Raw genomic sequence first — 13,068 nt, 5'->3', positions numbered from 1 at the left:
TGGAGTAAGTGTAGATTTTTGTACACTCAGAAAAACCTTGCCTACACTTATAAATCAAGCATAGGGAACGAGAGATGGCGGGGGGGGGGGGGGCGGGGGCGGAGGGAAGTTTACAAACATTAAACACTTCACTTTTACAAATAAAGAGCTATCATCAATAATAAATGATCAATAAATCAATCAAAAAAATAAAAAAAATAATTAAAAAATCAATAAATAAAAAATTAAGTTTCTACTCACCGACTGCAGCACTGAGAGCCCTCCAACAGCGTGCTGGGACGGGGCCCCCCCCAGTGTCTCTCTCTCTCTCTCTCTCCCTCTCTCTCTGTCAGTGTACCTCTCTCTCTCTGTCAGTGTCCCTCTCTCTGTCAGTGTCCCTTGCTCTCTGTCAGTATCACTCTCTCTGTCTCTGTCAGTGTCTCTCTGTGTTTTTGACAGCGGGGAGAGGAGGGAGAAGGGGAGGGGGGGGAGGAGAGGGGGAGGCTGAACGGGCCCCGCCGACGAGAGAAAGCCAGGCCGAGGACTTCGGGTGGGTGGGCCTCGTCAAGGACGTGGAGGGAAGGGGGGAGAGGCGGGGGGAGGAGGGGGAACAGCTAAATGGGAGAGAGGGAGCGGGAGCTGAATGGGAGGGAGGGGGGAAGCGGGATTTGAATGGGAGGGAGGGGAGGAGGGGGGGAGCTGGAGCTGAACGGGAGGGAGGGGAGGAGGGGGGGAGCTGGAGCTGAACGGGAGGGAGGGGAGGAGGGGGGGAGCTGGAGCTGAATGGGAGGGAGGGGAGGAGGGGGGGAGCTGGAGCTGAACGGGGGGGGGGGTGGGGAGCGGGAGCTGAACGAGAGTGGGGGGGGGGTGGGGAGCGGGAGCTGAACAAGAGTGGGGGGGGGTGGGGAGCGGGAGCTGAACGAGAGTGGGGGGGGGGGGTGGGGAGCGGGAGCTGAACGAGAGTGGGGGGGGGGAGCGGGAGCGAGGGGGGGAGCGGGATCTGAACAGGAGGGGAGTGGGAGCTGAACGGGGGGGTGGGGGAGAGCAGGAGCTGAACGGGGTGGAGGGGGAGCTGAACAGCGGGGTGTGGGGAGGGTGCAGGAGCTGAACGAGAGCGGGGGGAGCGGGAGCTGAACGGGAGTGGGGGGAGCGGGAGCTGACCAGGAGGGAGGGAGGGAGGCCTGAGCCCGATCTTCGCCCTGGGAGCCCATTTGGCCAGGGCTAGGAACGGTGTGCTTCGGGCCCCTCCCACGCAGCCTCGGGGGTGAGGAGCTACTGCACATGCGCGCACAGTCTAGCGCGCATATGCAGAGGTCCCGGCACTGTTTTCAGAGCCGGGACCTGGCTCCGCCTTCCACGCGTTCTGCTGTGCTGCGCCAAGGGCCTAGATCGACCGGACGGAGGGGAGAATACCAAGGTAAATAATAGGCTCCGTTTTTGTTCTAAAAAGTCGGCGCACCACACGGAGATACGTCGTTCTAACCCTGGGGGCAAACTTGGGCCCATAGTGATGAGAGTAGTTCTTCCCTTTGGGTTAGTAACAAAACTATGACTATTGGAAGAATACGGTTTTCTCATCAGTGAAATAACCCATGAGAAATCTCAATGTAACTTATAAATACTGTGCAGCATAATATGCAAACTGGAGAGTGTAACATGTCAAAGGATTCAGATAATATACCCCACAGAGTAAATTTTTTCAGCATCATTTGGATCCATGAGATGTATAACAATAGACAGGAAAACTCAGAGTTCAGTAGCAAATCTTTTTACGATGGACACTAATACTATTTTAATCAGACAATCTCTTGCAAGCAATTGATTTGATTTTGAATTTGAGGTTTTGTATTATAACCTGTTGTTGGGAGAGATTGTTGGCTCAACATTTATCATGAGCCATTTGTTGCAGTGTGACTTTGGCAGGAACAGATTTCCCCAGGGAAAGCTTATTGTGTTTGTATTGTTAAGAGAAGGAATTATGCATGTAGGAGATTGAAGGGCTTAGAGAGCCCTGTTTTCATAACAGAAGAATGGAGACCAGCAGCAAAACAAGGAATCATTTTGGACTTTTAAGACTCTTTTCATAAGATATATTTTTCTTGGCAGTAATAATATGGATTTTGTAATGATGTGACACATTTTTGTACGTTCCTCTTACTCGGGTATTAATGAACATTCAGGTTGTGAAATGAACTGCCACTGTAATTTTTAGTTGGATTACTTTTACTTTTGTAACAGGCCAAAGACTAAAATTCATGACCTACTGGTAAAGACTTGAACATTTTTACTGCTTGTTTACCTGTTTAGTGTCCCTGAAGTGGATATTTTCTGATCCCATAGCGACCATTTGTTCTACTGAAGATGGTTGTACATATATATGGTACCTTGTAAGTTATGTAATTAACAGTAACTTTCTCTTTTGTTTCCCTGAGCTCTCCTATACCTCAGTGATGCAGAGGTAGAGTACAGACTCCAAACACTTCAAACGCCTGCCTGGAAACAATAAGAAAATATCATCAGAAGAGAGTCAATCTGGAGACATTCACTCTGTACAATTTGCCCCTCACAAAGCTCCTTGGCACTAATAAAATGTGACAGGGCTCGTCATTGTAAATAAGCAACTCTGCTTTAAGCAAGCTGGCAATGTGCTTGATGCGCAGGAGCAAGAACAAAAGCTGCCTCAGAACTGGACGCTACTTCAAAGAGTCAGCAGCTCTGCACACAGTAATGGACAAAGAGCTGATCAGTCTCCTGCTGCTTTGATGTTATTGAAGACAAATGAGAATGACATTTAAATTCAGTTTGTACTTTCAGCACACACCGTATTACACAGTTCACTGAATTTTAAAGGTCTGATTCTGTTCTGCTTGTGTTGTGACCTTCTCTGGGCTGGATTTTTCCATCATTTTAAAAACAAAACTGGAACGTAGGCTGCTGTTCACTGATGTCATTGTTTTTCTTCTAATTTGTTTGACGTCGGATTGTACTAAGGTAGAATATTAACCAAAAGCGTACAGTCCCTTTCAGTGCATGTGCAGCCTCACATTATTTTTTCTCTGTGAGTAAATCCTGAGTTGTGGTTGGAGACAGATCAATAACAAAATATGAACTGTTATGTTTTGAATTCAGTATCAACCATACATTGAGAATATTTGGGTTTGTTCCTGCACAACATTCTGAATAATGTATCATCTGTACTGGTGTAGACTAAGTACTAGCAAACTTTGCCTATACTAGTATAAGTCTAATAAACAAATTGTTTGCACTAGTACAGGTTTGATATTGTATATGCATTACTTACAATGGTATTGGTATAGAGTTCTTACACTGATACAGTTTTGGTGCTTTTACTACAATTCTTAAGCTAGTTTTATGCTGTACTTTAAATCATTGTGAAGTAAAATTGAATGCTAGAATAGCAGACTTCCAGAGCAAGACTTCTGTTTAAACTAGAAACTTGGAAGTTTCAATTAGAAACTGTCTATTAAAAATAAGTGAGTGCTTCAAAAAAGCGGGCCTGAACAGGTATCTCTATATAAGTACTAACTGTTAGCTGGAGTTTTACGCTTCCATGCTTGCCAGACAAAACTTTTCATGCAATAAAGTGAATGGGAGGAAAAGCGTAGGGTGGTGAGCACAGAAGTGGAAAACCCCTGTCAGTGTGGTTTTTTTCTGAGTCAACTTAACAAGTGATTCCATATTTCTAATAATTTTTTAACATTACAAAAATACTTGTCCCCTTCATGTAATAGAAGGTACAAAGGTAGAGCATGTAAGAGCTTTCAAACTAATGCAGCACAATTTTATCTCCCGTTGTTTCAATTAGTGATATGAGGCATTAGCCCATCCCAGCTATTCCGAATGCAATGAATAATATTTCTTTGTAGTTCAGAGTCTACCCTTGGAATGTGTTATGAATAGATACATTTTACACACTGAATATTTAATAAATTTCGGTTAATTTTTATTGGGGGAGAGTTGAGCATTTCTGTGCAAAAATTGAATAATGTTCTCTTTATTTTACAACAAACTGAAGGTGCTGTATAATCGTAAATTATTGTAATGCATTGGTGTAGAATTCTCACGCAACTGTAATTTTATATTGGATCAGATTTATTAAACTGTCTTATTAGAATACATTTGTTTATCCTACGAACAGTTAGTTGACTTAAGTAATTACAATAGATTCATATAACACCATTGGAAGCCAGGCAAAAAAATGTGTTAGAGGGAATATTGTAACCCAAGTCCATTCTAATGTTGTACTTTTCTTGTACTTCAATGTCTGCATTTACAATGTTGATATTTGCAAATACTATAATTTGCTAAATGATAGCATACTGCATTTCTCTCATTCCATCAACAAATCAAAAAAAAGGCTAAGAAAAACCTATTGCCCTGTTGATTTACAAATAGTGAGTAGTGGACGCTAAACATTTCAAACTAAAGTGACTTTTTAGAGTTTCTTCTACCTCTTTTTTTTATATACAGGTACTAGATATTTTTGGCGTCAGTGTTTCAGGCTACTCTCCAGGGTAAGTATGAACTCCCCTATGTCCCACAGTTTTTTTCACTTGGCCTCATAGTTAGATAAATTTGTAATTTGCCTGATTCTATCCCGTGCCTTTATGAGATCCTGTTTGTCTTTGCGGCAGACTAACATTCAACTTTGTTTTAGGCTTTAACTGCTAAACAAATTTATGAAACAGTGATAGAACAAATGAATAGTAGTGGTAACACATGTATTTTTTTTTACTGTAGTTAAGTTTTCCTAGCTCTTCATTCGAATAGAAAAAATAGTTTTGGCTACTACGTCAAACTATTTTGTGAGTTTTTTTAATTAAGTGGTTCTTCCTTTCCTTGCCATCTATGGACTCGCTAATTTATTTGAAATCTCTAGAATCCTAATTTAACAAAGAAATAGGCTGATTTAAAAAAAACTTCCAACAGGAACCAAGCAGAATTTAAATAACTGACAGTTTAATTCAGAAGAAGCTGCAAATCAAAAATATATTTACACATATCTGTAACTTGAGAACCAGGATCAGCAGTTTTCTGGTCCTCAGCCAGTACTCAATAAAAGGTTTTTGACTCCTGTACAAAACGGTACTATACTAAAGAGATTTTCTATGTTTATGCTATAATATATAGGAGAATCTCACACCTTGGGGCTGATTATAATTCCCGGTGAGAAGCTAGCAGGAGTGGAGAGCATTTCCACCCAGTAGTTTGAGTTGGAAGCCAGGCAGGGTTCAACTGCCGGGCTTCATTTGAATGCCGCGGTCAGCTGCTCAGCCGTTCAAGAGCAAAGCAGCAGTTGCTGGTGGGCAAGAACGAAGACCAGCACAAATACTTCTGCCATCAAGTTAAGTCCAGGAGGGGAGTTGCTCCAAGGGTCTCATTGCTGGGGGTGAGGAGGGTGGAGCAGGGGGCAGCAGATGCCCGGACTTTCCTGGCGGCGGTAGTAGAATTTTGGACAGTGGCTAGGACTGAAAGATCCCCAGCACTTGGGAGAGTCTCATGATCAGAAGCCTGGGGAAGAGGAGGCCTATACTTTCCTTGAGGGGCCCACCAGGCTCAAAAGTTTATAAGCTTGCCTCTTCTGCCCCTGACTCTTTACGCTAGTTTTGCCTGGTGGGAAAGCCACAATGGTTTCTCCAGACAGGCCACCAGTTAAAATAGCAGTCAGGATTCGATTATGTCATTGGCGCCCTGAAGAAGGGCCCTGCTGGTTTAAGGCAGCTGTACTTGCTGCCTGCTCAGAAGAGCTGGTTAAAATTGATGATTGTGGGATATTGGCGGGCAAGTCTCCTGCCTGTTTTCAGATGGGCAGCCACGTTTAAAAATCATCCCCTTCATATTTTTTAGACATTCAGTCATTGAGCATCTTGCATCTGTTTTCTATATCTCACATAATCAAGTTATTCCTGATTGAATCATTCATGTATGTACTAGGGACTAAATGGGAGTGAGTGTCATAACAGACTGAGTAGTTCTGGCATCATCGATCAAAACGAAGTGCGTCTTGACAAGTACTTGAGAATGAATTTCCTTCCTGTTGTTTTAATGGATGACGGTGATTCATCTGACGACACAGGACTGCAACTTTAGTACAGCTTGACATAACGTTTGCCGGCCCAAAAAAATCAGCTGCCCTACCACTGACCCTGAAAACTCTAGCATAGTCAGCAGTGGAAGGCCCTTCTAGGATTATGATTGCAGATTTTCAGAGCCAAAGCCTCAAAGTGATACCTGGTATCCTAATTATCACCCTCTCCACCCCCACAGAAAAAAACCCTTTCGCTCAACCCTTCCATCCCTGCCAAATATTGTTCCATCAATAACTTTCATCTCTATCCAGCAATACATTCAAAGTAAAATCCACATCACAAGTTTTTTTTTCCTGTGACCTCACCTGACTCTATTTGCAATCTTCTCCATGTCTACACCTCATCCACTGATCATGCCGTTCCTCTGACCTTTTTGCATCTGCTGCTTCCTTTGCCCCATCATCAATGGCAGAGCCTTCAGCCATATGGGTTCCACTCTTTGAAATTCCCTCCAAAAACCTCTTCTATTATGAGATATGGAGCCAATTCAAGTAAATGGAGTCAAGATACAGATCAGCCACGGCCGAACAGTCTTGAAGGGCTGAGTGGCCTCTTCCTTTAAAAATCTGCTTAAAACCCATTTCTAGCATTACGTTACTCATCTCCCTTCTGGGCTCAGGACCTGTTTTCTGTGAAGCATTTTAGGGCATCTTTTAGATTAAAGGCACCGTACAAGTGCAAGAGTTGTGAGCATGAGAAGACATTGGGAATGTTAGGCTTGTTCTCACAAAGGAAAACTTTGATGTGTTCTGATTCACATTATGAATCTAAGGAAAGGGATTGCTGTAGGTGATCATGGAAAGTTGATCACTCTAACCAAGTATTCAAAAACTAAGGAATATAATGTATCCCAGACTGTTAAGAGAAGCAAGAGAGGAACTAGCAGAGGCTCTGACCATAATTTTCCAATCCTCTCTGGCTACAGGTGTGGTGCCGGAGGACTAGTAATATTGTATCGTTGTTTAAAAAGGGAGAAAGGGATAATCCGAATAATTACAAGCCAGTCAGCTCAACCTCACTGGTGGGAAACGTATTGGAAAAAATTCTGAGAGACAGGGTAAATCTTCATTTCGAAAGACACGGATTAATCAAGGACAGTCAGCATGGATTTGTTAGGGAAAGGTCTTGTCTGACTAACTTGATTGAATTTTTTGAGGAGATCAATGAGGGTAGTGCATTTGATGTTGTCTATATGGACTTTAGCAAGGCTTTTGATAAGGTCCCACATGGCAGACTGCTCACGAAAGTAAAAGCCCATGGGATGCAAGGCAAAGTGGCAAGTTGGATCCAAAATTGGCTCAGAGGATAATGGTCGATGGGTGTTTTAGTGACTGGAAGGCTGTTTTCAGTGGGGTTCTGCAGGGCTCAGTACTAGACTCTTTGCTTTTTATGGTATAGATCAATGATTTGGACTTGAATGTAAGGGGTATGATTAAGAAGTTTGCAAATGATATAAAAATTAGCAGTGTGGTTGATAATGAAAAAGAAAGTTGTCGATTTCAGGAAGATACCAATGGACTGGTCAGGTGGGCAGAACAGTGGCAAATGGAATTCAATCTGGAGAAGTGTAACATAATGCATTTGGGTAGGGCCAACAAGGCAAGAGAATATACAATACATGGTAGGTCACTGAGAAGTGTCGAGGAACAGAGGGACCTTGGAGTGCATGTCCACAGATCCCTGAAGGTAGCAGACCATAGAAACATAGAAAATAAGTGCAGGAGTAGTCCCTTCGAGCCTGCACCACCATTCAATAAGATCATGGCTGATCATTCCCTCAGTACCCCTTTCCTGCTTTCTCTCCATACCCCTTGATCCCTTTGGCCATAAGGGTCATATCTAACTCCCTCTTGAATATATCCAATGAACTGGCATCAACAACTCTCTGCAGCAAGGAATTCCACAGGTTAACAACTCTCTGAGTGAAGAAGTTTCTCCTCATCTCAGTCCTAAATGGCCTACCCCTTATCCTAAGACTGTGTCCCCTGGTTCTGGCCTTCCCCAACATCGGGAACATTCTTCCTGTATCTAACCTGTCCCGTCCGTCAGCATCTTATACGTTTCTATGGGATTCCCTCTCATTCTTCTAAACTCCAGTGTATAAAGGCCCAGTTGATCCAGTCTCTCCTCATATGTCAGTCCAGCCATCCCTGGAATTAGCCTGGTGAACCTTCACTGCACTCCCTCAATAGCAAGAACGTCCTTCCTCATTAGGAGACCAAAACTGAACACAATATTCCAGGTGAGGCCTCACCAAAGTCCTGTACAATTGCAGTACGACCTCCCTGCTCTTATACTCTCATCCCCTAGCTATGAAGGCCAACATGTAATTTGCCTTCTTCACTGCCTGCTGTACCTGCATGCCAACTTTCAATGACTGATGAACCATGAAACCCAGGTCTCGTTGCACCTTTTCCTAATCTGCCGCCATTCAGATAATATTCTGCCTTCGTGTTTTTGCCACCAAAATGGATAACCTCACATTTATCCACATTATACTGCATCTGTCATGCATTTGCCCACTCACCTAAACTGTCCAAATCACCCTGCAGCCTCTTAGCGTCCTCCTCACAGCTCACCGCCACCCAGTTTAGTGTCATCTGCAAACTTGGAGATATTACACTCAATTCCTTCATCCAGATCATTAATATATATTGTAAAGAGCTGGGGTCCCAGCACTGAGCCCTGCGGCACTCCACTAGTCACAGCCCCCCATTCCGAAAAGGACCCTTTTATTCCGACTCTGTTTCCTGTCTGCCAATCAATTCTCTATCCATGCCAGTACATTACCCCCAATATCATGTGCTTTGATTTTGCACACCAATCTCTTATGTGGGACCTTGTCAAAGGCCTTTTGAAAGTCCAAATACACCACATCCACTGGTTCTCCCTTGTCCACTCTACTAGTTATATCCTCAAAAAATTCCAGAAGATTTATCAAGCATGATTTCCTTTTCATAAATCCATGCTGACTTGGACTGATCCCGTCACTGCTTTCCAAATACGCTGCTATTTCATCCTTAATAATTGATTCCAACATTTCCCCACTACTGATGTCAAGCAAACCGGTCTATAATTACCCGTTTTCTCTCCCTCCTTTTTTTAAAAAGTGGTGTTACATTAGCTACCCTCCAGTCCATAAGAACTGATCCAGAGTTGATGGACTGTTGGAAAATGATCACCAATGCATCCACTATTTCTAGGGCCACTTCCTTAAGTACTCTGGGATGCAGACTATCAGGCCCTGGGAATTTATCGGCCTTCAATCCCATCGATTTCCCCAACACAATTTCCTGCCTAATAAGGATATCCTTCAGTTCCTCCTTCTCACTAGACCCTCGGTCCCCTAGTACATCCGGAAGGTTATTTGTGTCTTCCTTCGTGAAGACAGAATCAAAGTATTTGTTCAATTGGTCTGTCATTTCTTTGTTCCACATTATAAATTCACCTGAGTCCAACTGTAAGAAACCTACGTTTGTTTTCACTAATCTTTTTCTCTTCACATATCTATAGAAGCTTTTGCAGTCACTTTTTATGTTCCGGGCAAGCTTCCTCTCGTGCTCTAGTTTCCCCTTTTTAATTAAACCCTTTGTCCTCCTCTGCTGAATTCTAAATTTCTCCCAGTCCTCAGGTTTGCTGCTTTTTCTGGCCAATTTATATGCCTCTTCCTTGGATCTAACACTATCCTTAATTTCCCTTGTTAGCCACGGTTGAGCCACCTTCCCTGTTTTATTTTTACTCCAGACAGGGATGTACAATTGTTGAAGTTCATCCATGTGATCTATAAATGTTTGCCATTGCCTATCCATCGTCAACCCTTTGCCAGTCTATTCTAGTCAATTCACGCCTCATGCCGTCGAAGTTAGCTTTCCTTAAGTTCAGGACCCTAATTTCTGAATTAACTGTGTCACTCTCCATCTTAATAAAGAATTCTACCATATTATGGTCACTCTTCCCCAAGGGGCCTCGCACAGCAATGCTAATTAGTCCCTTCTGATTACACATCACCCAGTCTAGGATGGCCAGCTCTCTAGTTGGTTCCTCGACATAATCAAGAAAACCATCCCTAATACACTCCAGGAAATCCTCCTCCACCGCATTGCTGCCAGTTTGGTTAGCCCAATCTATATGTAAATTAAAGTCGCCCACGATAACTGCTGTACCTTTATTGTACATATCCCTTATTTCTTGTTTGATGCTGTCCCCAACCTCACTACTACCGTTTGGTGGCCTGTACACAACTTCCACCAGTGTTTTGTGCCCTTTGGTATTCCGTAGCTCCACCCATACCGATTCCACATCATCCAAGCCAATGTCCTTCCTTACTATTGCATTAATTTCCTCTTTAACCAGCAACGCCACCCCACCTCCTTTTCCTTTCTGTCTATCCTTCCTAAATGTTGAATACCCCTGGATGTTAAGTTCCCAGCCTTGGTCACCCTGGAGCCATATCTCTGTGATACCAATTACATCACATCCATTAATTGCTATCTGCACAGTTAATTTGTCCACCTTATTCCGAATACTCCTCGCATTGAGGCACAGAGCCTTCAGGCTTGTCTTTGCCCCTTTAGAGTTTTGCTGTAATGTGGCTCTTTTTGTTTTTTGCCTTGGGTTTCTCTGCCCTCCACTTTTACGATTCTCCTTTCTATCTTTTGCCCCGTCTCCCTTTTATTTCCCTCTGCCTCCCTGCAGAGGTTCCCATCCCCCTGCCATATTAGTTTAACTCCTCCCCAACAGCACTAGCAAACACTCCCCCTAGGACAATCGTTCTGGTCCTGCCCAGGTGCAGACCGTCTGGTTTGTACTGGTCCCACCTCCCCCAGAACCGGTTCCAATGCCCCAGGAATTTGCATCCCTCCCTTTTGCACCACTCCTCAAGCCATGTATTCATCTGAGCTATCCTGAGATTCCTACTCTGACTAGCATGTGGCACTGGTAGCAATCCTGAGATTACTACTTTTGAGGTCCTACTTTTTAATTTAGCTCCTAGCTCCCTAAATTCGTCTCGTAGGACCTCATCCCGTTTTTTACATATATCGTTGGTACCTATATGCACCACGACAACTGGCTGTTCACCCTCCCTTTTCAGAATATCCTGCACCCGCTCCGAGACATCCTTGACTCTTGCACCAGGGAGGCAACATACCATCCTGGAATCTCGGTTGCGGCTGCAGAAACGCCTATCTATTCCCCTTACAATTGAATCTCCTATCACAATCGCTCTCCCACACTTTTTCCTGCCCTCCTGTGCAGCAGAGCCACCTACGGTGCCATGAACTTGGCTGCTGCTGCCTTCCCCTGATGAGTCATCCCCCTCAACAGTACCCAAAGCAGTGTATCTGTTTTGCAGGGGGATGACCGCAGGGGACCCCTGCACTACCTTCCTTGCACTGCTCTTCCTGTTGGTCACCCGTTCCCTATCTGGCTGTGTACCTTTACCTGCGGTGTGACCAACTCGCTAAATGTGCTATTCACGTCATTCTCAGCATCGTGGATGCTCCAGAGTTCATCCACCCGCAGCTCCAGTGCTGCAATGCGGTCTGTCAGGATCTGCAGGCGGATACACTTCCCGCACACGTAGTCGTCAGGGACACCGGAAGCGACCAGGTAGATAAGGTAGTTTAGAAGGCATATAGGATACTTGGCTTTATTATCCTAGGCATAGAATATAAGAGCAGGGAGGTTATGCTTGAACTGTACCAAACACTAGTTAGGCCACAGCTACAGTACTGCGTGCAGTTCTGCTCATTACATTACAGGAAAGATATGATTGCATTGGATAGGGTACAGAGAGATTTACGAGGATGTTGCCTGGACTTGAGAATTTTAGCTATGAGGAAAGATTGGATAGGCAGGGTTATTTTCTTTGGCACAGAGGCGGCTGAGGGGAGACCTAATTGAGGTGTATATAATTATAAGGGGCCTAGATAGAGTGGATAGGAAGGACCAATTCCCCTTAGCAGGGGGCACAGATTTAAAGTAAGTGTTTTGGGGATTTGAGGAGACATTTTTTCACCCAGAGGGTGGTGGGGTTTGGATCTCACTGCCTGAAAGGGCGATAGAGGCAGAAACTCTCTCAGCATTTAAAAAGTACTTGGATCTGCACTTGAAGTGCCGTAACCTACAAGGCTATGGACCAAGAGCTGGAAAGTAGGATTAGGCTAGATAGGTCTTTGTCTGCCAGCACAGATACGATGGGCCGAATGGCCTCCTATGCTGTAAATTTCTATGATTCCATGCCAATTTAAAAAAATTCAGATAATGGGCATAAAAGAGGAATTTAGGCAATGTGTAACAGACAATTTGATTAGCAGGGAAAACCTTTGAATCAAATTGTTATTAATGTGGGCAAGAGAAAAATAGATGTCTCTCGACCAAGTTTGAATCCCTCCAATCCTATTTCCCCACCTGCCACAGTACCGAAATGGCTCTCATCAAAGTCACAAATGACATCCTTTGTGACTGTTACAAAGGCAAACTATCCCTCCTTGTCCTTCTTGACTTGTCTGCATCCTTTGACACAGTTCTCCAACGCCTTTCCACTGTTGTTCAACTGGATGGGATTGCACTTGCCTGGTTCCGTTCTTGTCTATCTAATCGTAGCCAGAGAATCACCTGCAATGGCTTCTCTTCCTGCCCCTGCATCTGGTGTCCCCCAAGAATTTATCTTTGGCCCCCTCCTATTTCTCATAGAAACATAGAAAAATAGGTGCAGGGGTAGGCCATTCGGCCCTTCGAGCCTGCACCGCCATTCAATAAGATCATGGCTGATCATTCCTTCAGTACCCCTTTCCTGCTTTCTCTCCATATCCCTTGATTCCTTTAGCCGTAAGGGCCATATTTAACTCCCTCTTGAATATATCCAATGAACTAGATTAACAACTCTCTGCGGCAGGGAATTCCACAGGTTAACAACTCTCTGAGTGAAGAAGTTTCTCCTCATCTCAGTCCTAAATAGCCTACCCCTTATCCTAAG

The 13,068-nt window shown here is 44.1% G+C and overlaps 1 protein-coding gene across 2 annotated transcripts in view; it reads left to right on the top strand.

Moving 5' to 3' along the window:
* The window catches only part of capn10 (calpain 10), a 64,211-nt gene extending 59,990 nt beyond the window's left edge, over window positions 1-4,221 (top strand). For both annotated transcript variants that reach the window (XM_070883405.1, XM_070883406.1), the window contains exon 13: window positions 2,412-4,221. In XM_070883405.1, coding sequence (XP_070739506.1) covers window positions 2,412-2,441 — 30 coding nt within the window. In that variant the 3' untranslated portion in view covers window positions 2,442-4,221. The remainder of the gene's footprint in view (window positions 1-2,411) is intronic.
* The last annotated feature ends 8,847 nt before the right edge of the window (window positions 4,222-13,068 follow it).

This window comes from Pristiophorus japonicus, chromosome 6, assembly GCF_044704955.1.
Source record: "Pristiophorus japonicus isolate sPriJap1 chromosome 6, sPriJap1.hap1, whole genome shotgun sequence".
In the NCBI taxonomy this organism is placed as follows: domain Eukaryota; kingdom Metazoa; phylum Chordata; class Chondrichthyes; family Pristiophoridae; genus Pristiophorus; species Pristiophorus japonicus.
The sequence above is the reverse complement of the archived record's forward strand: the minus strand, read 5'-3'. Positions and strand labels throughout refer to the sequence as shown.